Source organism: Danio rerio, chromosome 16 (assembly GCF_052040795.2).
Source record: "Danio rerio strain M-AB ecotype USA chromosome 16, GRCz13ab, whole genome shotgun sequence".
NCBI classification, from domain to species: domain Eukaryota; kingdom Metazoa; phylum Chordata; class Actinopteri; order Cypriniformes; family Danionidae; genus Danio; species Danio rerio.
The window spans coordinates 59,014,882-59,040,665 of NC_141036.1; the positions used below are offsets into that span (position 1 = coordinate 59,014,882).

General features: G+C 39.2%; 3 protein-coding genes across 50 annotated transcripts in view; 2 read left to right on the forward strand and 1 right to left on the reverse strand.

Moving 5' to 3' along the window:
• The window catches only part of smpd5 (sphingomyelin phosphodiesterase 5), a 706,732-nt gene that overhangs the window by 550,453 nt on the left and 130,495 nt on the right, over window positions 1–25,784 (forward strand). The gene's annotated exons all lie outside the window — the stretch shown is intronic.
• Window positions 1–25,784, forward strand: part of kif13a (kinesin family member 13A) — a 118,579-nt gene that overhangs the window by 51,730 nt on the left and 41,065 nt on the right. For 32 of the 48 annotated variants that reach the window (XR_015512037.1, XM_087287901.1, XM_087287917.1 and 29 more), the window contains 20 exons: window positions 2,062–2,154; window positions 3,039–3,219; window positions 3,641–3,728; window positions 4,535–4,669; window positions 5,209–5,321; window positions 5,832–5,943; window positions 6,722–6,934; window positions 8,674–8,784; window positions 11,691–11,825; window positions 12,196–12,326; window positions 12,887–12,973; window positions 14,731–14,897; window positions 15,185–15,389; window positions 15,529–15,691; window positions 17,041–17,184; window positions 19,380–19,529; window positions 21,281–21,445; window positions 21,925–22,098; window positions 22,316–22,467; window positions 22,657–22,789. Coding sequence is in view for 47 of the 48 variants with exons in the window: in XM_087287901.1 (XP_087144027.1) it covers window positions 2,062–2,154; window positions 3,039–3,219; window positions 3,641–3,728; window positions 4,535–4,669; window positions 5,209–5,321; window positions 5,832–5,943; window positions 6,722–6,934; window positions 8,674–8,784; window positions 11,691–11,825; window positions 12,196–12,326; window positions 12,887–12,973; window positions 14,731–14,897; window positions 15,185–15,389; window positions 15,529–15,691; window positions 17,041–17,184; window positions 19,380–19,529; window positions 21,281–21,445; window positions 21,925–22,098; window positions 22,316–22,467; window positions 22,657–22,789 (2,852 nt within the window). In the remaining variant the exon portion in view is untranslated. Of the gene's footprint in view, window positions 1–2,061; window positions 2,155–3,038; window positions 3,220–3,640; window positions 3,729–4,534; window positions 4,670–5,208; window positions 5,322–5,831; window positions 5,944–6,721; window positions 6,935–8,673; window positions 8,785–11,690; window positions 11,826–12,195; window positions 12,327–12,886; window positions 12,974–14,730; window positions 14,898–15,184; window positions 15,390–15,528; window positions 15,692–17,040; window positions 17,185–19,379; window positions 19,604–21,254; window positions 21,446–21,924; window positions 22,099–22,315; window positions 22,468–22,656; window positions 22,790–25,784 lie in introns of those variants that run through there. The other 16 variants (XM_087287926.1, XM_087287935.1, XM_087287927.1 and 13 more) reach the window with 4 other exon arrangements.
• LOC103908992 (serine/threonine-protein kinase pim-2-like) overlaps window positions 1–25,784 on the reverse strand; it is a 202,995-nt gene that overhangs the window by 35,099 nt on the left and 142,112 nt on the right. The window lies entirely within an intron of this gene.

Sequence of the window (25,784 nt, forward strand, 5' to 3'; positions counted from 1 at the left end):
CACAATTATACGCTAGTAAGTATCTCACTGATCTTGAGGATCATGGGTCACACACACACAAACACACACACACACACACACACAGATAAACGCACACTCACACACAAAACAAACACACACAGATATAGGTTTGCACACACACACACACACACACACACACACACAATTATACGCTAGTAAGTATCTCACTGATCTTGAGGATCATGGGTCACACACACACAAACACACACACACACACACACACACACACACAGATAAACGCACACTCACACACAAAACAAACACACACAGATATAGGTTTGCACACACACACACACACACACACACACACACAATTATACGCTAGTAAGTATCTCACTGATCTTGAGGATCATGGGTCACACACACACACACAATTATACGCTGGTAAGTATCTCACTGATCTTGAGGATCGTGGGTCACACACACACACACACACACACACACACACACACACACACACACACACACACACACACACATACATCTACACAAACAGACAGACACAGACTCATGCCAACTCGCACACAAACACACATAAACAAATCACACACACACACACAGACTGTATGTATGTACTGTATACACTTTAGATAAATACATACTGTCCACAGAGAAATGCACACACAATATAATAACACTAGTAATCAAGAAATACCATTATCAATAAATATGAACACATGCATTACCTAAAACAATCTGAAGTCATGTTGATCTCTCAAACAAAGCAGAAATGTGCCAGTGACTGTGCAGATTCTGTCCAGTTTGGCTGTTTTACTGTGTTTTAGTGGCTCAGTCAGAGCAAAATCTCACACTGATGGATATAGTGTGTGTTATTCTGACAGTCTGATGGATAGGAGTGTGTTTTGTGAATAACACACAGCTCATGAAGGATCATGTGCAGTTATGGGCTCTAAACAGGCCTGGACACACACACACACTCACACACACACACACACACACACACACACACACACACACACACACTAACAAAGTCTTCAGTAAAGCTCATTCATCAGGGAAATCCCACATTTAACATCTGCGTTTTCACATGCGGCTTTACTGCTAATAAAACCCCTTTAACTGTGCATGCGTGTGTGTGTGTGTGTGTGTGTGTGTTAATTTATTGATTTCCTCCTCCTAATTCACAAGCGTTTCCCTTTAAATCATTGAGCAGTTCGTCACAGAAATGAAGCTTCCTTTAATTTCAGTTCAATTCTGCTTCAATTTATTTTGTTTTGACTTTTTGCGGAAACACACACCATCAACACACACACACACACACCATCAACATACAAAAAACACACACACACACACACACCATCAACATACAAAACACACACACACCATCAACATACAAAACACACACACACCATCAACATACAAAACACACACACATACACACACACACACCATCAACATACAAAACACACACACACACACACACACACCATCAACATACAAAACACACACACACACACACACACCATCAACATACAAAACACACACACACCATCAACATACAAAACACACACACACCATCAACATACAAAACACACACACATACACACACACACACCATCAACATACAAAACACACACACACACACACACCATCAACATACAAAACACACACACACCATCAACATACAAAACACACACACACACACACACACACCATCAACATACAAAACACACACACCATCAACATACAAAACATACATACACACGCCATCAACACACAGCATAAGAAACACACACACCAAACACACACATCAACAACAGACAGCTGAACAAACAAACATGCACACACAGACACCCTCAACACACAGCAGAACACACACACACACACACACACACACACACACACACACACACACACACACACACACACACACACACACACCTCACACATACAATAATTAATAATTAACAGTATATTTAGCAATCAACATTTTAGGAACATTTTTGTCTCCATAAAATTCAAATGAGATTTATTGGCATCATTTCATTGAACTGAACTTGTGTGTGTGCGTGTGTGTAGGGCAGGAGGTGGTCTTCAAGTGTCTCGGTGAAGGAATCCTCCAGAATGCGTTTCAGGGCTACAACGCCTGCATTTTCGCTTACGGACAGACAGGTACAATTACAGAATCAGTTATTACACACACACACACACACACACACACACACACACACACACACACACTGATGTTGCTCTATTTCACGTAGTTTTACAGTGAATCTAATGTCCAAACTATGCATTGGATACAGATTCAAATGAAATATTTATGTGTGTGTGTGTGTGTGTCTGCATGTGTCTGTATGCATTTGTTTGTGTGTGCGTGTGCTTGCTTTTGTGTGTGTGTGTGTGCATGTGTACTTGGATACTTGTGTGTCCATGCTTATTTGTGTGCACACATTTATGTGTGTGTGTGTGTGTGTGTGCGCCTTTGTGCTTGCGTGTACATGCATGTTTGTGTGTGTATATGGAAATGCATGTGTATGTGTGTGTACCCTTTCATGTGTGTGTGTGTGTGCTTGCTTTCGGGTGTGTGTTTGCGTGAGCGTTTGTTTGTGTGTGCATGTGTCCTTGTGTGTCCATGGTTATTTGTGTGCACACATTTATGTGTGCGTGTGTGCTTGCGTGTACATGCATGTTTGTGTGTGTATATGCATATGTATGTGTACGTGTGTGTACCCTTTCACTTGTGTGTGCGCGCGCGCCTATTTGTGTGTGTGTTTGTGTGTTTGTGTGTGTGTGTGTGTGTGTGTGTCTATTTGTGTGTGCATGTGCATGCGTGTGTGTGTGTGCGTGCGTGCGTGTATGCATGCGGATAAATGTTCATCCATCCCTGTGTGTGCACGCATTTGTGTGTGTGCTTGCGTGTGCACATGCCTATGCACATCCGTGTGTCTGTGTGCATGTGTGCGCCTGTGCGTGCATGTGTGTGTCTGTGCATGCATGTTTGTGTGCCTGATTGTGTGTGCGTGCTTGTGTCTGCGTGTGTGTGTTGTCCTCAGGCTCTGGGAAGTCGTTCTCCATGATGGGCTCTGGTGATCAGCCTGGTCTGATTCCTCGTCTCTGCTGTTCTCTGTTTGAGCGAGTCTCCACACAGCAGAGCGACAGTAACAGCTTCAAGGTGGAGGTTTCCTACATGGAGATCTACAACGAGAAGGTGCGAGATCTGCTCGACCCTAAAGGGTGAGACAAATTCAAATCAGCTGTACACATTTATAGTCATAATAGTTTTAATAACTCATCTCTAATAACTGATTTCCTCTCTCTTTGTCATGATGACAGTAAATAATATTAGACTAGATATTCTTCAAGACACTTCTATACAGCTTAAAGTGACATTTAAAGGCTTCACTAGGGTAATTAGGGTAAAGTTAGGGTAATTAGGCAAGTCATTGTATAATGATAGTTTGTTCTGGAGACAATCCAAAACTAATATTGCTTAAAGGAGCTAATAATATTGAGCTTAAAATGGCTTTAAAACAATTAAAAACTGCTTTTATTCTAACTAAAATACAATAAGACTTTCTCCAGAAGAAAAAATATTATTATTAATATTATTATTATTATTAATATGATCTTGTGTGTTTGTTGTGTGTCTGTACAGGAGCAGACAGTCTCTGAAGGTGCGAGAGCATAAAGTGTTGGGTCCGTATGTGGACGGTCTTTCCCAACTTGCCGTCACCAGCTTTGAGGTGAGCAAGCTTACATTCATATATCAGAAAGTGCTCAGATTTTATTCCTATAAAAGTAATCTATAAGTAATCCAAAAGTAGTCAGATTACACTACTATAAAAGTAATCTAAATATAATCCAAAAGTAGCCTGATTACTATAAAAGTAATCTAAATGTAATTCAAAAGTAGTCAGATTACGTTACTCTAAAAGTAATCCAAAAGTCGTCAGGTTACGTTACTATAAAAGTAATCTGAATCTAATCCAAAGGTAGTCTAATTACTTTCTGTAAACATAATCTAAATGTAATCCAAAAGTAGTCAGTTTACGTTGCTGTAAAAGTTATCTAAAAGTAATCCAAAAGTTGTCAGATTACATTACTGTAAAAGTAATCTAAATGTAGTCAGATTACAATACTGTAAAAGTAATCTAAATGTAATACAATAGTAGTCAGATTACATTACTGTAAAAGTAATCTAAATGTAGTCAGATTACAATACTGTAAAAGTAATCTAAATGTAATTCAACAGTAGTCAGATTACATTACTGTAAAAGTAATCTAAATGTAATCCCAAAGTAGTCAGATTACGTTACTGTAAAAGTAACCTAAATGTAATCCAAAAGTAGTCCGTTTACGTTGCTGTAAAAGATATCTAAAAGTAATCCAAAAGTAGTCAGATTACATTACTGTAAAAGTAATCTAAATGTACTCAGATTACAATACTGTAAAAGTAATCCAAAAGTAGTCAGATTACGTTACTATAAAAGTTTTCGCATGTGTGTTGCAGTTTATGTGGTTTATGAGTGTGTTTTCTGTGCTTCATCAGGATATCGAGTCTCTGATGTCGGAGGGCAATAAATCTCGAACCGTCGCCGCTACAAACATGAATGAAGAAAGCAGTCGATCCCACGCCGTCTTCAGTGTTATCCTCACACAGACGCTGTACGACCTGCAGTCCGGGGTCAGAACTAATAAAACAACATTATTCTTTCCATACTCAGTGGATGCATTCATCTTTATTTTTTTATTACATAGTTTTTTTTTACTTGTTTGTGACATGCAACAAAACACATTTTCTTTTCAAACATATATATAATATATATAATGGATAATACAGTTTGTAAAGTAGTGTTTCCCGTCTTTTAGTGGATATATGAGATGATTACTTGGTTACTTTGGCCCAATCCCAATTCTATTTTTGTACCCCTTCCCCTTCCCCATTTTCCCTTGAAACCGAGGGGAAGGGCTTCAAAATTTACCCCTACGAATTGGAACAGCACTTCAGTACCTGCACACGTCATCATATGTCATCGCGACCTCTTGCTATGATGTTTTTCTAAAAATATAAATGATAAATTATTCCAAATAAAGCAAATACGTTTAATATATGATTTAGCTGCTTTAACACAGTCTACATTTTAAAAACGCTATATAAACCAAGATGGATTGTGTGTGTGTGTGTGTGCGTGTGTGTGTGCGTGTGTGTGTGTGTGTTGACAGAACTCTGGAGAGAAGGTCAGTAAGATCAGTCTGGTGGATCTGGCTGGCAGTGAGCGAGTCTCAAAGACTGGAGCTGCTGGAGAACGACTGAAGGAGGGCAGCAACATCAACAAGTACAGCAGTGTGTGTGTGTGTGTGTGTGTTTGTGTGTGTTCGTGTTTGTTCTGTTATGTTAACAATGTGTGTGTGATCTTCTGCATGTTGTGCTTTGGTGGTGTGTGTATGTCTTTGTTTGTTCTGCATGGTGTGTGTTAATGGCGTATGTGTGTGTGTCTGTGTTGTGCGTTGATGGTGTTTGTGTGTGATTATTATGTGTGTGTGTGTTTGTGTTTTTCTGTTTTGTTGTGTTAACAGTGTGTGTGTATCATCTTCTCCATGTTGTGTTTTGAAGGTGTGTGTATGTCTTTGTTCTGCATGGTGTGTGTGCTGTGTCAGTAATGTTGATGTGTGTTGATGGTGTGCAGGTGTGTGTTTGCATGTCTGTGTGTGTGTGTTGATGGTGTGCGTGTGTGTGTGTGTTGATCAGGTCTCTGACTGCATTGGGCTGTGTGATCTAGTGCATGCGTGTGTGTTTGTTCTGATGTGTGTGTGTGTGTGTGTGTGTGTGTGTGTGTGTTGATCAGGTCTCTGACTACACTGGGCTGTGTGATCTCGGCTCTGGCGGATCAGTCTGCAGGGAAGAGCAGGAATAAGTTTGTGCCGTACAGAGACTCAGTGCTGACGTGGCTGCTGAAGGTCAGAGCGCGACTCCATCATCATCATCATCTTCATCATGTTCTCAAACATTTAGTGGGTAGCACTGTGGCCTTACAGCAAGAAGGTCGCTGGTTTGAGTTCTGGCTGGGTCAGATGGTGTTTCTGGAGTGTTTATGGAGTTTGCATGTTCTCCCCGTGTTGGCGTGGGTTTCCTCCGGGTGCTCTGGTTTCCCCCACAGTCCAAACACATGCGCTAAAGGGGAATTGAGGAACTAAATTGACCGTAGTGTATGAGTGTGTATAGGTGTTTCCCAGTAATGGGTTGGAGACGGAAGGTCATTCACTGTGTAAAACATATGCTGGAATAGTTGGTGGTTCATTCTGCTGTGGCGACCCCAGATTAATAAAGGGACTGAAGCTGAAGGAAAATAGCAAGGTTATTCATTCATTTATTTTCCTTTGGCTTGGTCTCTATTTCAGGATTCACCACAGCAGAATGAACTGCCAACTATTCCAGCATATGTTGTATGTAGCGGATGCCGTTCGAACTGCAATCTAGTACTGGGAACCACCCATACATACTCAAACACACAAACACTCTCATACACTACGGCCTACTTAGTTCATCAATTCCCCTATAGCGCATGTGTTTGGACTGTGGTAGAAACCGGACCACCCGGAGGAAGAACACACCAACACGGGGAGAACATGCAAACTCCACACAGAAATGTTAACTGGGCCAGCCGAGACTCGAACCAGTGACCTTCTTGCTGTGAGGCAACAGTGCTAACCACTGTGTTGTGTTGTGTGTGTTCAGGATAATCTGGGTGGAAACAGTAAGACGGCCATGATCGCCACCATCAGCCCCGCGGCGGATAACTACGAGGAGACGCTCTCCACACTGAGATACGCCGATCGAGCGAAGAGGATCGTGAACCACGCTGTCGTTAATGAAGATCCGAACGCAAGAATCATCCGAGAGCTGCGAGAGGAGGTGGAGAAACTGAGGGAGCAGCTCTCACAGGCCGAGGTCTCACACACACACACACATCTGCATTACACACTCAGTATATATAAATCATAGATATATACATTAGATGTCGCCTACCCTGTTGTTGTCTATTGGACGGAATGCATCAATAGCGCCGCCATCTTGCTACAGGGTAGCGCTCCTTTGAAATGAATGCGGGACCAAGGTACAGTGGAGGACTGTGGCCATCCAAAGCCAGAGATATACACATATACACACTTATCTATGATCGGGAGTTTTCCTGGATGTTAGTATGTAAATTTTTTTTTCTAATTACGAAAATTATAATTTTACATCACTTTTCTACATTGATGGATCAGTGACCGCACGGGCATTCCTGACAAAAAGCTTGTGTTTGTGTGTACAGAAATGTACTATTCACCCTCCCTGTTAAATTTGATCTAATCATGTCCTGAAACACAGCTCCTCTCCTGCTTTCACTCCTCAAACTGACGGAGGGAGCGATTAGTTTGTGAATGAATCTCCGTTATGAACGACTCCTTCACTAGCCGACAATAATACAAGTTTCTGGCAGCGTAGCATCTCGTTGTCATATTTCTTTTGCACTGTTTGCTGATTTTATTCAACAAAACCAGCATAAGCCGAGTGTTTAGTGCGAGTTGGAGCTGCTTTGCCGTATGGTGAATGCAGTAAGTGACTGTTATCATCAATAACGTTACCTGATTAGCACAAAAGAACATACAAAAACAGAAAAAAACTTAATATTACCTATGAAATGTTCTGCCTCTGTGCTTTGTTTTCTTTGTTTGCTTGTACTACACCCGTAGACAGCGCTAAAGTCCCGCATCTTTATGTAGTAACACTGTCTTGTCTAGTGCGGCTGAATGACATTTGTCCTGGGAGCACTGTACCAATGTGGCGGCGCTATTGACGCATGCTCAGGGTCCCTATGCGATATCTAGTGTATATATCTATGTATATAAATTATACAGTTAAAAATACTATTTATGGTGTGAAAAATTAAAGCTGGTGACGCAGTGGGTAGCACATTCGCCTCACAGCAAGAAGGTCGCTGGTTTGAGCCTCGGCTCAGTTGGCGTTTCTGTGTGGAGTTTGCATGTTCTCCCTGCGTTCGCGTGGGTTTCCTCCGGGTGCTCCGGTTTCCCCCACAGTCCAAAGACATGTGGTACAGGTGAATTGGGTAGACTAAATTGTCCGTAGTGGATGAGTGTGTGTGTGGATGTTTCCCAGAGATGGGTTGCAGCTGGAAGGGCATCCGCTGCGTAAAAAACTAGCTGGATAAGTTGGCGGTTCATTCCGCTGTGGTGACCCCGGATTAATAAAGGGATTAAGCCGACAAGAAAATGAATGAATGAATGAATGAATGGAAATTAAAGCTATAAGGATTAAATATAAGTAATATTCATAATAATGTTCCATTTCTAATACATTGCATTGTTGTTTTTACTACACACATATTACTAATAAAAAAGTATTTATCATTGCTAACTATTAAATATTAACAATTAAAAATATTTAAATATATACAACAGTTCTCTTTGGTTCTTGAATCTGATTGGCTGATTGTCATGCCATATTCTGCCAGTAACAGCACTTGTCCAGCCTCATAACCAGGCCCGGATTTGATGTATTTTAATACTGTTTATTTATCCCACTTGTGTTCCTCTTCTTGTTTTCATTATTATGTATTCTTTTATTTAGTGTACCTAGCAGTAAAGCGGTGAAGTGTAATGTTGTGTAAATGTTGTGTTTGTCAGTCTCTGAAAGCTCCGGAGCTGCAGGAGAAGCTGCAGGAGTCTGAGAAACTCATACAGGAAATGACTGTAACATGGGAGGAGAAACTGCGCAAGACTGAGGAGATTGCACAGGTCTGTCACACACACACGCACACACACAATATGCACACACAAACAGATGCAATCTACGCTCACCACAATGCAAACAAACACTCTCATGCACAAACACACACGCACAGGCTTACGCACACGCAGGTGCAATGCACACAATGCACTTATCACGCATGCATGCACAGACGCACACTTGGATGCACAAACACATGTACATACACAAATTCGCACACACAAACACACACTCAAATAGACACAAACAAACACTATATATACACACACACACGCTCCATACACCCTCATGAACATAAGTCACACACACACACACAATGTACACATTCACAAACACACACAGAAATAGACACAATCAAAATCAAACACAGAGAGAGACACATGCGCACACACAAACACTCATGCATATAGACACAAACAAACACAATATATACACACACACGCAATATAACCATACACCCTCACGAACATAAATCAAACACACACACACTAACAATGTACACATTCATGAACACACACATTCACGCAGAGACACAGACACAGTCAAACACATGCACACAAACAAACACACACACATATAGACACAAACAAACACTATATATATACACACACACACACACGCAATATAACCATACATCCTCACGAACATAAATCACACACACACACACTAACAATGTACACATTCACAAACACACACATTCACGCAGAGACACAGACACAAACAAACACAAACACATACACAGACACATGCACATACCTAGACACATGCGCACACACAAACACACACGCATATAGACAAACACAAACACAATATATACACACACACACACAATACATCCATACACCCTCACAAATATGACTCACACACACACACACACACACACTCAATGTACACATTCACGAACACACACATTCACGCAGAGACACAGACACAATCAAACACTTACACACACACACATGCACACACACAAACACACACGCATATAGACACAAACAAACACAATATATACACACACACAAACACACACCTTCACTCAGACACAGATGCAATCAAACACACACACACACACACACACACACACACAGACAGACACATGCGCACACACAAACACACGCATATAGACCCAAACAAACAAAATATATACACACACACACACACACACACACACAATGCATCCATACACCTTCACAAACATAACTCGCGCACACACACACACAATGTACACATTCACAAACACACACATTCACTCAGAGACACGGACACAATCAAGCGCACACACAAACACACACGCATATAGACACAAACAAACACAATATATATATATATATTTATATATACAAACACACACATTCACACAGACACAATCAAACACACACACACACACACATTCATGCAGAGACACAGACACAATCAAACACAAACACTTACACACACACACACACACACACACACACATGCACATACCTAGACACATGCGCACACACAAACACACATGCATATAGACACAAACAAACACAATATATATATATATATATATATATATATATATATATATACACAAACACACACATTCACACAGACACAATCAAACATACACACACACACAGACACAAACACACACATTCACACAGAGACACAGACACAATCAAACACAAACACACACACACACACACACACACACACAGACACATGCACACACACAAACACACACGCATATAGACACAAAAAAACACAATATATACACACACACGCAATACATCCATACACCCTCACGAACATAACTCAAAAACACAATGTACATATTCACACACACAAACACACACATTCACGCCGAGACAGACACAGTCAAACACAAACACACAGTCAGACACATACGCACACACAAACACACATGCATTAAGACACAAACAAACACAATATATACACACACACAATACATCCATACACCCTCACAAACATAACTCCCACACGCACGCATTCACTCAGACACAGACGCAATCAAACACACACACACACAAACACATGTGCACACACATACATATAGACACAAACACTATATATACACACAAACGCAATACATCCACACACACACACATTCACGCAGAGACACAGACACAATCAAACACAAACACACACACTCATATAGACACAAACAAACACAATATACTCACACACACACACACTATACATCCATACACCCTCACGAACATAACTCACATACACAATGTACACATTCACAAACACACACATTCACGCAGAGACACAGACACAATCAAACACAGACACATGCGCACACAGAAACACACACGCATATAGACACAAAAAAACACAATATATACACACACACACAATACATCCATACACCCTCACGAACATAACTCGCGCACACACACAATGTACACATTCACAAACACACACACATTCACACAGACACAAACACCAACACATACGCACAGACACATGCTCACACACAAACGCAATGTAAACACACACAATACACACCCTTTTGACCATAACTCACAAACGCGCACACACACAGACTCTCATTTGCATATGTCCATGCTGTGATTGTACAGATACAGGTTGATTACACCTCAATCTGGATCCAATCACTTGCCAACAATCAAAATTGATCCGATTTGAATAAAAGCTCTTTACTGTTTTGTTCTTGTGTCTCTTAGTCTTAAATCAAAATAACTCCCCTCCCTCTTCACGTCTCTTCTCTGATTGGTGTTTACTGGCATCGACCTGTCAATCACATAAGATATCCACCAATAACAAACAGCCATAATCATCCAATCAGTTCCCTATATGCAAAATCAAGCCCCGCCCACTTCATCTACATCTGATATCCATCACAGCAGGACAGAATGTGTTGCTTGATTTGATTGACAGCTGTCAGTGGTGTGTGCAGGAGCGTCAGAAGCAGCTGGAGAGTATGGGGATCTCTCTGGAGTCGTCAGGGATAAAGGTTGGAGAGGATAAGAGCTTTCTGGTTAACCTGAACGCTGATCCTGCTCTCAATGAGCTGCTGGTTTACTACCTGAAGGTACAGTCCGCCTCAGATTGGGTTTTAAAGTGTGATTTAGTTTCATATTTGAATCATTTTGCAGTGATTTTGATTCAGTTTGTTTGAATCAATTCAGGGTTTAGGGTCTGTAAGCCAGCTCTTCTCTGATTGGTCAGCTGGCCTAGTCTGTTTTGATTGGTCTTTCTGTCTGAAATGAAACGCCCATTTCTGAATTTCTGAGTGGTCATAGGCTGTGCGTGTGTGTGTGTGTGTGTGTGTGTGTGTGTGTGTGTGTGTGTGTGTGTGTGTGTGTGTGTGTGTGTGTGTGTGTGTGTGTGTGTGTGTGTGTGTGTGTGTGTGTGTGTGTGTGTGTGTGTGTGTTTGTGTGTGTGTGTGTGTGTGTGTTCAGGATCACACACGTGTGGGAGCAGACACCACTCAGGACATCCAGCTGTTCGGCATCGGCATCCAGTCTGAACACTGTGTGCTGGAGGTCACTGCAGATGGAGACGTCACACTCACACCTGCACACAATGCCAGGTATACACACACAGACACACACACACACACCTAGACACAATGCCAGTTCACCCAATTACATTTCAGCACCCTGGGTTGCCAGATGGTGGAAACAGAATATTTCATTTCAGTCAAGAAGGCTGCATCATTATATGTTGGCACAGCTGAAAATGTGACAGAAACAGCCTCTGAAATGAGACAATATTCACATGAGGTGTTTTTTATTAACAAATATTACAAGCGTAAACATACGCAGAGCAGCTTACAGTGTAAGGCTTGATAATTAGGCACGCTCGCTTCTGTTTGTGTTGTCAATCTGGCAATCTGTGTGTGTGTGTTGTCAGAGGAGGGAAAGAAAAACCCTTATTTTGAATTTGGACTGCAATACCTATTTAGACCACTAGTCAATCATATACTGCACCTTTAAAAGACCCTGTTGTTAGTGTTGTATCAGTGGGATGTTCATTCTCTAAAAGTGTTGCCAAGTCCAGGATTTTCGCGCAGGGCTACTGTTGATCTTCATCTGTGAGTTGTTTTTTTTTTTTATGCCACGTTTGTTCTGTTGTTTTTCTCCTGTGCAGGACGTGTGTGAACGGCATGATGGTTTACTCGAAGGTGCATGTGTGGCACGGAGACCGAATACTGTGGGGAAACAACCATTTCTTCAGGTGAGCAGCAGCTTCCCATTCATTCAGCTTCTGTGCTGGTGGTCAGACTGGCAGTTTCCTGCATCCACATATATTTAGTGACTATATTGATGCAAATTAAACTAATTAATTAAACTAAGCTAAAAATGTGAAATAGAAATAAAAAGGAAAGAAAGAACCTTCATGAACTGTGTGTGCTGAATCACTCTTTTGTAATTTGGATTGCATATAGATTACTTAAATAGTAATGTAACCTGACTAAAATTTAATTATGTTTTGATTACTTTTAACATGATCTGACTAATTTTGGATTACGATTAGATTACTTTTATGCCAACGTAATCGGACTATTTTGGATTACATTTAGATTACTTTTATGTTAACGTAATCAGACTACTTTTGGATTACATTTATATTACTTTTATGTTAACGTAATCAGACTACTTTTGGATTGCATTTATATGACTTTTAACATAATCTGACAAATGTTTTGATTAAATTTAGATTACTTTTATGCTAGCTTAATTCAACTAATTTTGGATTACATTTAGATTACCTTTAATCTGACTAATTTTGGATTACAGTTAGATTACTTTTATGCCAACGTAATCGGACTATTTTGGATTACATTTAGATTTTTTTATAGTAACATATTCTGTCTACTTTTGGATTACATTTAGATTACTTTTATGTTAACGTAATCAGACTATTTTGGATTACATTTAGATTGTTTTTATGTTAACGTAATCAGACTACTTTTGGATTACATTTAAATTACTTTTAACGTACTCTGACAAATGTTTTGATTAAATTTAGATTACTTTTATGCTAGCTTAATCCAACTAATTTTGGATTACAGTAAGATTACTTTTAACGTGATCTGACTAATTTAAGATTACATTTAGATTACTTTTAACATAATCTGACTAATTTTGGATTACAGTTAGATTACTTTTATGCCAACGTAATCGGACTATTTTGGATTACATTTAGATTACTTTTATGTTAACGTAATCAGACTACTTTTGGATTACATTTATATTACTTTTAACGTAATCTGACAAATTTTTTGATTAAATTAAGATTACTTTTATGCTAGCTTAATCCAACTAATTTTGTATTACAGTTAGATTACTTTTAACGTGATCTGACAAATTTAAGATTACATTTAGATTACTTTTAACATAATCTGACTACTTTTGGATTACAGTTAATTACTTTTATGCCAACGTAATCAGACTATTTTGGATTACATTTAGATTACCTTTAACATAATCTGACTAATTTTGGATTACAGTTAGATTATTTTTATGCCAACGTAATCGGACTATTTTGGATTACATTTAGATCATTTTTATAGTAACATAATCTAACTACTTTTGGATTACATTTAGATTACTTTTATGTTAACGAAATCAGACTACTTTTGAATTACATTTATATGACTTTTAACGTAATCTGAAAAATGTTTTGATTAAATTTAGATTACTTTTATGCTAGCTTAATCCGACTAATTTTGGATTACATTTAGATTACCTTTAACATAATCTGACTAATTTTGGATTACAGTTAGATTACTTTTATGTTAACGTAATTGGACTATTTTGGATTACATTTAGATTACTTTTATGCTAACGTAATCCGACTAATTTTGGATTACATTTAAATTACTTAACTGAACAGTTGCGAATATTCTGATTCAATTTTCCAAAATGCACATACAATTGGTGTATGGTAAGATGTCTGGAAACAGATATATTATCGACTGTGGTGTTCAGGGTGAATCTGCCGAATCGTAAGCGGCGTAAGGATCTGGACAGAGGGTCTCCGCGCGAGAGCTTCATTGAGGCGGATGTAGAAACGGCCAGCGAAGCCTCGTCTGAGCAGGACTACAGCTATGAGTTTGCACAGATGGAGGTCATGATGAAGGCTCTGGGAAACAACGGTAAACTTCACAGAGCATTTATTGCACATCACATAGTGCTGTACAGTATCATTAGCAGAACACTGGCCTAGTCATTGCATATTATTCTAAAAATGTTAGAAAACGCATTTTTTTAATTGCTTTTTAATTCAGTTTAATGCACAACCTAGCTTTCTGTTTCCAAAGCTTTCACACTTGTGCTCATAAGTTTGCTATCTGAATGTATGCACGTTTTTGTATGCAGTAATCCTAAATGCGCATGAAAATATGTGGATGGAAACACAGTGAAGTGTGTGTGTGTGTATCAGACCCCATGCAGAACGCAGTGCAGGCGCTAGAGAAGCAGTATGTGGAGGAGAAGCGTCTGGCTCTGGAGGAGCAGCGGCTGATGTACGAGAGAGAACTTCAGAGTCTGAGACAACAACTCACACCTGAGAGAAACACACAACACCAGCGGCTGAGCTACAACACGCACAACACACACAGCAGACTGCGCCTGTGGACAGAGGAGAGGTGAACACACATATACTCACACCTGTGAGAAACACAACATCAGTGGCTGAGCTTCAGCACAACCAACAAACTACACCTGTAGAGTTTAGCAGTGATCAAGTCACTCAAACACAAGTCCCTCCTTCTGTGTGTGTTGCAGGGATGAGTTGTTCCGTCAGAGTTTGTCTCGTCTGCGTGAGCAGGTGGTCAGAGCAAATGCTTTGGTGCGAGAAGCAAACTTCCTGTCCGAGGAGATGCAGAAACATACCGACTATCAGGCGACGCTTCAGATTCCTGCTGCAAACCTGAGCGCAAACCGCAAGGTGAGACGCACACACACACACTCAACCGTTCTCAGAGCTGCTGGATTACCTGTGAATTGATCACTAAATACACAAGAAAATGTGTAGTCAGTAATATAATGTGTTAGATCAAACAACTATTGTGCTTAAATTGGACTACTTTTGGATTACATTTAGATTACTTTAATGGTAGCATAATCTGACTACTTTTTAGATTACATTTAGATTACTTTATTGTAACGTAATCTGACTAATATTGGATTACATTTAGATTACTTTAATAGTAGCATAATCTGACTACTTTTTAGATTACATTTAGATTACTTTATTGTAACGTAATCTGACTACTATTGGATTACATTTAGATTACTTTAATAGTAGCATAATCTGACTACTTTTTAGATTACATTTAGATTACTTTATTGTAACGTAATCTGACTACTATTGGATTACATTTAGATTACTTCTATAATAACGTAATCTGCCTACTTTTGGATGACGTTTAGATTACTTTATGGTAATGTTATATGACTATTTTTTTAATTACACGAATCTGACTACTTTTTAGATTACATTTACATTTTATGGTAACGTAATCTGACTTCTTTTGGATTACATTTAGATTACTTTTATAGTAGTGTAATCTAACTACTTTTGGATTACTTTTACATTACTTTCATGGTAATGTAATCTGACTTTGTTTGCATTTAAATTATTTTTATAGTAGTGTAATCTGGCTAATTTTGGATTACATTTAGATTACTTTCAGAGTATCATAATCTGGTTTATTTTGGATTATATTTAGATTACTTTTATAGTGACAAAATCTGACTACTTTTGAATTAAATTTAGATTACTTTTATGCTAATGTAATCTGACTACTATTGGATTACATTTAGATTACTTTATGGTAATGTAATATGACTATTTTTGGATTACATTGAGATTTCTTTTACGGTAACATAATCGGACTACTTTTTAGATTACATTTACATTATTTTTATGGTGACGTAATCTGACTTCTTTTGGATTACATTTAGATTACTTTTAGGCTAACCCTTATTTGATGTCACATGTAGTGAAGCAGGATAATCAGTGTAATCTATTATAAAAGATAGAAACAAAAAATATATTTTTTTAAATGTCAAAAAATATAATAATAATTGTATTTAAAGCTTTTTTTTTTATTATACAGTACAAGCGTGATATTTATAAAATGTTTGTACGTTTTGTCTGTTTTTGCCATGGCAAAGAGAAGCTGATATGGCTTTAAACTCAAAATCTCTGTCTTGTAATATAAAAGCATTGAATAAGTGATTGTGAGATTGTGTTTGCTCTGTCATATTAAATGTCATTAAATGTGAACCCAGCGCGGAGCTATAGTGAGCGAGCCGGCGATTCAGGTGCGGCGGAAAGGAAAGGGAACACAAGTGTGGACCATCGAGAAACTGGAGAACAAACTGGTGGACATGAGAGACCATTACAGAGACTGGAGAGAAGGAGCGCAGGAGCTGGTGAGAGAAATGGAGAAATACACACAAACTGATCAGCAATCAGTGGTGGATTTAGGCATGGGGAATATAGACGATTACTTTGTGCAAGTGTATTAATTTTAAGTGGTAATCCCAGAATATAGACTTTAGGGACGATCCACATTTGGCGTCTTTTGCACGTGTAAGTTTGTATTAATATTTTGTAAGTAACTATTATTTATTTATTTTTTGTAACATGTTTGTTTAGGGTTATCAAAATGATTGTACAATGTGCTTTTACAGACATAGTCAAAGGCAAGTTTTACAAAAAATGTGCAATAGGTTGTAGAAATGGTAGCAATCCATAAAAATAAGCCAGCAGATAGATGAAAGGGAAACATCATACCATCTACAAGTGCTAATATTGGCAATCAAATAGTCACATAAAACTAAATATATATTTTCCTCCTCATAGCACATTCCTATAATTTAGACATGTCATTTGAAAAAAAGAACATTAGAACAGAACAAATGAAAATAAAAAAAATAACAACAAAAGCAACAAACAATAAAATACCATTCCCTGAGCCTCCGACAACCCTCCTCCACAGAAAAACCTCATTGACGCCGAACCATTTCTCTCACATGTGAGGGCTGGTGATCAATAAAAGGAGAGCGTGTATTTTGAAAACTCTGTATGCTGTCGTTAAGCACAGCTGCAAGACTTTCATCTACATGACATCTTTAGGACCAGTCATCCAGAAACATGGATTCTCCTACCACTGCTATGCTGATGATACTCAGCTATACCTCTCTCTTCACCCTGATGATCCCTCGGTTCCGGCTCGCATCTCAGCCTGCCTGTCAGAAATTTCACACTGGATGAAAGATCATCATCTTCAGCTTAACCTCACGAAAACGGAAATGCTTGTAGTTTCTGCCAACTCGACTCTACACCATAACTTTTCAATCCAGATGGATGGGGCAACCATTACTGCATCCAAAATAGTGAAAAGCCTTGGAGTAACGATTGATGACCAACTAAACTTCTCTGACCACATTTCTAGAACTGCTCGATCGTGCAGATTCGCACTCTACAACATCAGAAAGATCCGACCCTTCCTATCTGAACATGCAGCTCAACTCCTTGTTCAAGCTCTTGTTCTCTCCAAACTGGATTACTGCAACTCTCTACTAGCCGGGCTTCCAGCTAACTCTATCAAACCTCTTCAACTGCTCCACAACGCAGCAGCACGAGTGGTCTTTAATGACCCTAAACGAGCACATGTCAGTCTGCTGCTCATCCGTTTGCACTGGCTGCCAGTTGCTGCTCGCATCAAATTCAAAGCTCTGATGTTTGCTTACAAATCGACTTCTGGCTTTGCTCCTTCTTATCTGCTCTCACTTCTGCAGATCTATGCGCCCTCCAGAAACTTGCGTTCTGTGAATGAACGTCGCCTCGTGGTTCCATCCCAAAGAGGGAAGAAATCACTTTCGCGAACGCTCACGCTCAATCTGCCCAGTTGGTGGAATGAACTCCCTAACTGCATCAGAACAGCAGAGTCACTCGCTGTCTTCAAGAAACCACTAAAAACTCAACTATTTAGTCTCCACTTTCCTTCCTAATCTGTAATTCCCTCTCTGGCTCCACCGCTAAATGTAGTACAAAAAAAAAAATTCTGAAACTTGCCTACAGCACTTATTCATTGTTGCTCTTATAGTTGTGTAAATTGCTTCCTTGTCCTCATTTGTAAGTCGCTTTGAATAAAAGCGTCTGCTAAATGACTAAATGTAAATGTAATGGGGCAAAACTGCAAAAATCTCTCTGTACTATTGTGTTGGTGGGGGGGGGGGGGTGTTTTATAAGGATGCATTTTCTTGCCACAAGAAGCAGTTTATCTAACAATTTATAACCTATTGTGTCAAGGGTCAATGACATTGCTTGTGTTCTAGAAGGGATTCCCAAAAGAAAAATATAAGCATCTTTGTTTAATTTGATCTTTAAAATTGTGCTAATTTCATACACAACAAAGTTCCAGAATCTTGAAATGAGTTTGCACTTCCAGAAGCAATGGAAAACTATTATTTACAGATTTAATTTTGTCCATGTTTTTGCACAAGCCCAACTCCCATTTAGTGCATCAGTTCTGTACTTTTGAACAAATAAGTGCAGTCTAGCTGATACTGTAACATTAGCTTTTATTCTGATTTAGCTATTTTTCCATTATTTCCCTCAGGTTAATCGACTTCATAATAAAGCAGGAGATCCGTTCTATGAAGCCCAGGAGAATCACAACCTCATCGGTGTAGCGAACGTCTTTCTGGAGTGTTTGTTTCATGACGTCCGGCTGCAGTACGCAGTGCCCATCATCAGCCAGCAGGGGGAGGTGAGTGAGCTTCATCTGAAAGGCAGAATATGTAGGATTTTTTCTATTCATTCATTCATTTTCTTTTCGGCTTAGTTCCTTTATTAATCAGGGTTTGCCACAGCGGAATGAACCCCTAACTCATCCAGCATATTTTTTACGCAGTGGATGCCCTTTCAGCTGCAACCCATCACTGGGAAACACCCATACACTCTCATTTACACTCATACACTACATACAATTTAGCTTATTCGATTCCCCTATAGTGCATGTGTTTTACTGTTGGGGCAACCGGAGGAAACACATACCAACACGGAGAGAACATCCAAACTTAAATGTTTCTTAAATTAGAATATATTGTGTTCACTGTGATAAAGTTTTGTTTTTTTTACCCAGACATTAAAAAATAACATATTTTAGAGCAGTGATCACAATACCGTGAAACCGTGATAGTTTTATCCAAGGTTATCATCAAAGTACCCTTTGTTTGTTGTGTATACACGCCCTCTAGTGGACAAGATTATATACTGATTATACAGTATATTATATAAATATATGTTACACACTGGGGGCTCTATTTTGACGGTCCATGTGCAGAGCGCAAAACGCAGGGCACAAACGCTTTCAGGGCGTGTCAGGACGCGTTTTTGCTAATTTAAGGACGGGAAATCTGCCTTGCGCCAAGGCGCATGGTCTAAAAGGGTTGATTTTATTTTCTTAATGAGTTATAGGTGTGTTTTGAGGATAAACCAATCAGAGTCTCATCTCCCATTCCCTTTAAGAGTCAGCTGCGTCACGCCAAGAGCGCATTCACTATTTACAGGACGCAAAGTAAGTCTAAGTGGAAAAACTGAGCATTTCACAAGCAAACAGTTAACAGTTGACAGAAAACTGTTAAACAGAGCATCTACTGCGTGAGAATGAGAGATAATGGAACAACTTTCGCTCTTGGATAGGGAAACCTTTACGCACAGACATCAATTAGTCTATAAATAATTAATTTTGTTTGTTAAGCGCAAATATTCATTTCAAAACTATTTCTAAATTCAGTTCTAATTTCCAGCAAACGAATAAATGAACAATAGTGACCAAGTGGGCTCAAAATACTGAGTTTTTTCCAAATACACCTGCCATGCCCCATATGGTCTGAAACCTGACAGGTGGGCAAATCTAAGCTTGTTTTTAATAAAACAAATATAAATATGGATATAATAAATAATACTGCTAATAATAATAACATTATACAAAAGCAAATTGTGATGAACGAACTGAAAAAGCCTCCCGAGATGAAGAAGACATAAAAGCAGTGATTTTTCATATTTATGTAGGCTAGAAAATAATATGTTTTGTAATATTTTAATCCTTTATATTTATATCCTATATCTATTCTTATTATATCCTATATATATATCCTTAATATTTAAATGTTTTCATATGTAGAGATATTTGTCTATTGCTCTCTTGTGTGTATTAAGCAGTGTGTAAGCGAGGCGCAACTCTGCGCTGGAGTTTAGACCGGGTTTGTTTTGGTCTAATGAAAAATCTAATATAGTTTCTCAAAGTAGCAACGCGCCAGCGGTCCGCCTCAGAACGCCTCCTTTTTAGACCAGAACGCCTATGGACGCACATATGAGCGCTAATGCATTTGCTATTTAAACAGCGTAGCGCAACGCCTCAAAACCACTCAAAACTACCAAAAGACTACTGCGCCGCGCCATGCGCCACACTGCGCCGGGTGTATGATAGGGCCCTGTGTCTTTAATCTTGAGCAGGTTGCTGGTCGTCTGCATGTGGAGCTGCTGCGTGTGAGCGGTGCAGTTCCTGAACGTCTGTGCGGAGGAGACGACTCTTCGGAAAACTCCAGTGAGAGCAGCGGATACGACTTCATGGACAACAATGGAGAGATCGTCCACATGGCCAGAAAACTCACCTGCAGGGTAAAACCTATGCGGCAGATTCATTCACTCATTCGTTTTCCTTCGGCAAAGGAAGAACATACTGACATTTTAGATTAAATAAATAAGATGAACACAAGTTAAAAGTGGAAAAAATAAAAGATATTTGTTACAAATATTGCTATAATTATTTAGATTATTATTGTAATAATGTATAATAGACTTATTTAATCTTATTTTGTCATTTTTTAAAATAAGAATTTAAATATTTCTTTATTTCTAATAAAATACATAATGTATGATTATTTTTACACTATTATTATAAGATAAAATACTAATATAGTATGAATTAAATGTTTTTTCTTTGTTTTTTTTATTTTTTATTTTACATTTTATTAATGAAATAGTCGAATGAATGTAATAATGAAAGTTAAACATATTTTCTAGAGAGAAAAATAAGATTCGAGAGGGAGTGAATGTGCGTATTGTAATGTTAAAGCGCTGTATTTGTGTGTTGTCAGGTGCGGATCAAGGAGGCGTCTGGTCTTCCTCTCCACCTCTCCAACTTCGTCTTCTGCCAGTACTCCTTCTGGGATCAGTCAGAGCCCACTGTAGCTCCGCCCCTCGTCAGTCCAGACACGCCCACTGCACGGTCACATGACCAGGAGTTCACTGTGCGCTTCAACCACTGCAGGGTAACTACACACACACACACACACACACACACACACACACACACACACACATACTTTCGCATCACCTACTGGAGACTTTAGTAGTTCTGAATATCGCAGTTTTGACCTTGTTTCCTTGACTTGCGTGACCAAATCAGGAAAATCCGGCTGTCAGATCAACAGTTGATTACTGTGTGTCATAAGGTGTGCTCTGGGAATGTGTGTGTGTGTGTTGCAGGATTTCGTGGTGCAGGTGACGGAGGAGTTTCTGGAGTTCATCTCTGACGGGGCTCTCGCTATAGAGGTGTGGGGTCACAGATACACCGGCAACGGACGCTCCGTCTGGGAGACGCACACACTGCAGGCCAAGAAGCGGACACTTAGAGACCGGTGCGTGTGTGTGTGTGTGTGTATCTGTGTGTTTGTGAGAGAGAAAGATGTGTGTGTAGGAGGTAGAATGAGAGCGAGTGTGTATATGTTCTGTTTCCTGTGTTCGTTTTTCATATTTGTACTGTGTGTGCATGTGCATGCGTACTCTTATGTGTCTATGAGACTGTGTGTCTATGTCGATGTGTGCAGCTGGAGTGAGGTGTCCCGCAGTATCGAGCTGTGGGTCTCCATCCAGGAGCTGAATGAGCAGGGCGAGTACTCGTCTGTGGAGCTGCACAACACTAAAGACTCCAGCACTGGAGGAGTGTTTCAGCTGCGCCAGGTACCACACACACTCCTGCTACACACAGACTCACGGATGAGAAACACACACAAAACACTCTACTCAGGCCCGTAGCCAGCCTGGTGTAAGGCAGACCCGGCGCTACGGGGGGGCAAAGGGGGGCATTTCCCCCTCAGAAAGAATTTGTGCCCCCCCAGTTTTTATAAAGGATTGTTCACTCAAAACGGAAAATTCTTTCTGTCATTAATTATTAACACTCCTGTCGTTCCAACCTTCAGAACACACATTTAAATATTTTAAAATATATGACATAGCAATTGAATTATGAAAATTGTGAGATTAAAGCTAGTCCTATAGTCCAGAGATCCGGTCCCCGCGTTAGGTCAGGTGCGCCGCAAATAAAACACGCACACGGCGATGGAGGCGCACTCAACTCACAAGTGAGAAAAGTGGGTGACATGATAGGAGCAGCTTAATTCATTACATGTTTTGGTCAACTAATTCTTTAAACACAACTCTCTTGAGCTCTAAAAGGAAGAAACGCAGAAGAAATTTGCTGTTAAATTAATTTTAGCAGAGACGCAACTGCCAGTCATTTATTAGTTCGGGAAGATGTAGCCTAATAAAATGTTTTAATAAAAATAAATATTCACTGCACAGTCCCACAGAAGGCTACACTATAAATAATATTTAATTTATTTATTAATATTATTATTAATATGATTACAATTAAGCTAAAATTGACAAAACGCAGAACCCTTTGATTGTTTGCTTTCATTTTGACATTGCTAAAAAGCACACTTTTACAGTTGTGTAAAGAAACATCCCATTATGCAGCAGCAGTCAGAGTATAACACTTAATAAATGCCTTTTGCGTTTAAAGATGATCGGCCTGCGAAGTCAAGTTTGCAGTGTTATAAATAGAATATATTGCTTAAGTGGATTTACCGCGGATCAACCGAGAAACCTCTCACATGCTGCAGGCAGGCTGGATGATAATCTTTTTAAAATATGTAATTAAGGCTATACTGCTATTTGCTTATGCAAAATTAAACAACATTAAATATATTATAAACCTACAGCATATCGAATTTGTTTTGACTTGTAGCTCATGGCCCTAAAATGAAAATAACCTGAAAATAAGTTAAAATGTATTATAAATTAATAAATAAAATGACGGGTAGGCCTAGTAACCTAATGGTTTATGATGGTTTACAAATGACAAGCAGTCAATATTACGAAAAAAAACACACTTATGATAGCCTATAAATCTTTATTTTTACATTTAAAATGATGAAAAAAGTTTTATAGCCTATTGAGTTGTGTTATCCGTGCCAATAAATTTACACGGTAATAACTGTGAATTTAAGGGCCTACTCACACTATGCCATCCGTACCGTGCCCAGGCCCGTTTCCCGGATCGTTTGAGAAGTGTGAGTGCGCTGAATCGGGCTCAAGCACGGTTCACTTGGCCGGCCCTGGCCCGGTTGGAAGAGGTGTGCCTGAGCGCGGTACACTTGGGCTTTGGCGCGGTACGCTTGTGTGTGAGCGCGAAACGCGCCAAAGCCCGAAACCGAAAGCGAGACGTGACTTTTAAGGGACTGTTTCATATGGATTTATTAATCATTCTTACTGTTCAGTGATCGCAAACTGCCTTAGTTTATTAAAGACGCAAACTCCTCACAGCACGCCAGCTGCGCGCCTTCAGCAGACCTCCTCATTCCTGCAGCACGAGAGCTTTGATTGTTTATGCGCGCCAAAAGTGGCGGATCTGTTCGGTAAAATATCTGACTGCGTGTCCCCGCATCCCTAAGGACTGTTTGGCGAAATATTTGACTGCATGTCACTGCATAACAAACGACTGAAACGATATAGCCTAACTAGTGAAATCTCCACTGTGCTGCTGAGTGAGAGAGCGTATGGCAAGCCGTTTTAACATTTAAACCTTGTTCTGACTATCCATAAATATATTTAGAGATATAATTATATATTTTGACAAGTCATTATTATAATTCGACTTGTCAGAATGACAATTAGAGATATCTGCAATTACAATTGTACTAGTACGAAATCAGATTGGAGATATCTGCAAATATATTATGACTAGTCATATTCCTCCATTGACTTCCATTGAAAAAATATTTGCAGAAATCTCTGAGTTTTGACTCGTCAAAAATCCAATTCAAGATATCTACAACTGTAATTCGACTATTAGTAAATTAATTAGAGATATCTTCAAATATATTTGTAAATATCTCTAAATATGATGAATTAAAGACATCTCCAAATGTATTATGACTAGTAAAAACTCAGAGATATCTCTAATTACAATTGTGACTAGTCAAAACTCATTTAGAGATATCTGCAAATATTTTTCAATGGAAGTCAATGGAGGATTATGACTAGTCAGTCATAATATATTTGCAGATATCTCCAATCTGATTTCGTACTAGTACAATTGTAATTGCAGATATCTCTAATTGTTATTCTGACTAGTCGAATTATAATTATGACTAATCAAAATATAATTAGAGATATCTCGAAATATATTTATGGAGTCAGAACAAAGATTTAAATGCTAAAAAGGCTTGCCATAGAGAGCGCTTTTGAACAGCGCAGCAGCGATGACGTAAGCGTGCCGAGGCCCGATATGGTGTGAGCGCGGGCCGTCGGGGGAGACGGGAGGGGGGACAAGCGTGCTTTGGCCCGGTTCGAGGCAACTGTACCTAGTGTGAGTACGGCCTAAGTCTCTTTTTTAGGTATTTTTCTGGCTACACTAATGCCTTAAAATGTAACTAAGTAATTGTTTTGAATGACATTAGATTGTAACATTTAGCTTTTCCCTTTTTGGTTGGATAATGGGCTACATGAAGCGTGATGACTCGGTTAAGCTGATTTCACTATATTTATTTACCGGTTACGAATAGTCTGATCGTGGGTCAGCTTGCATGTGTGGGCATAATTTGACGTCTTTACCTAAAACTTTAAACATTCATATGCCTGCTATTTGAAATAAAATTGAAATAAATAAGGA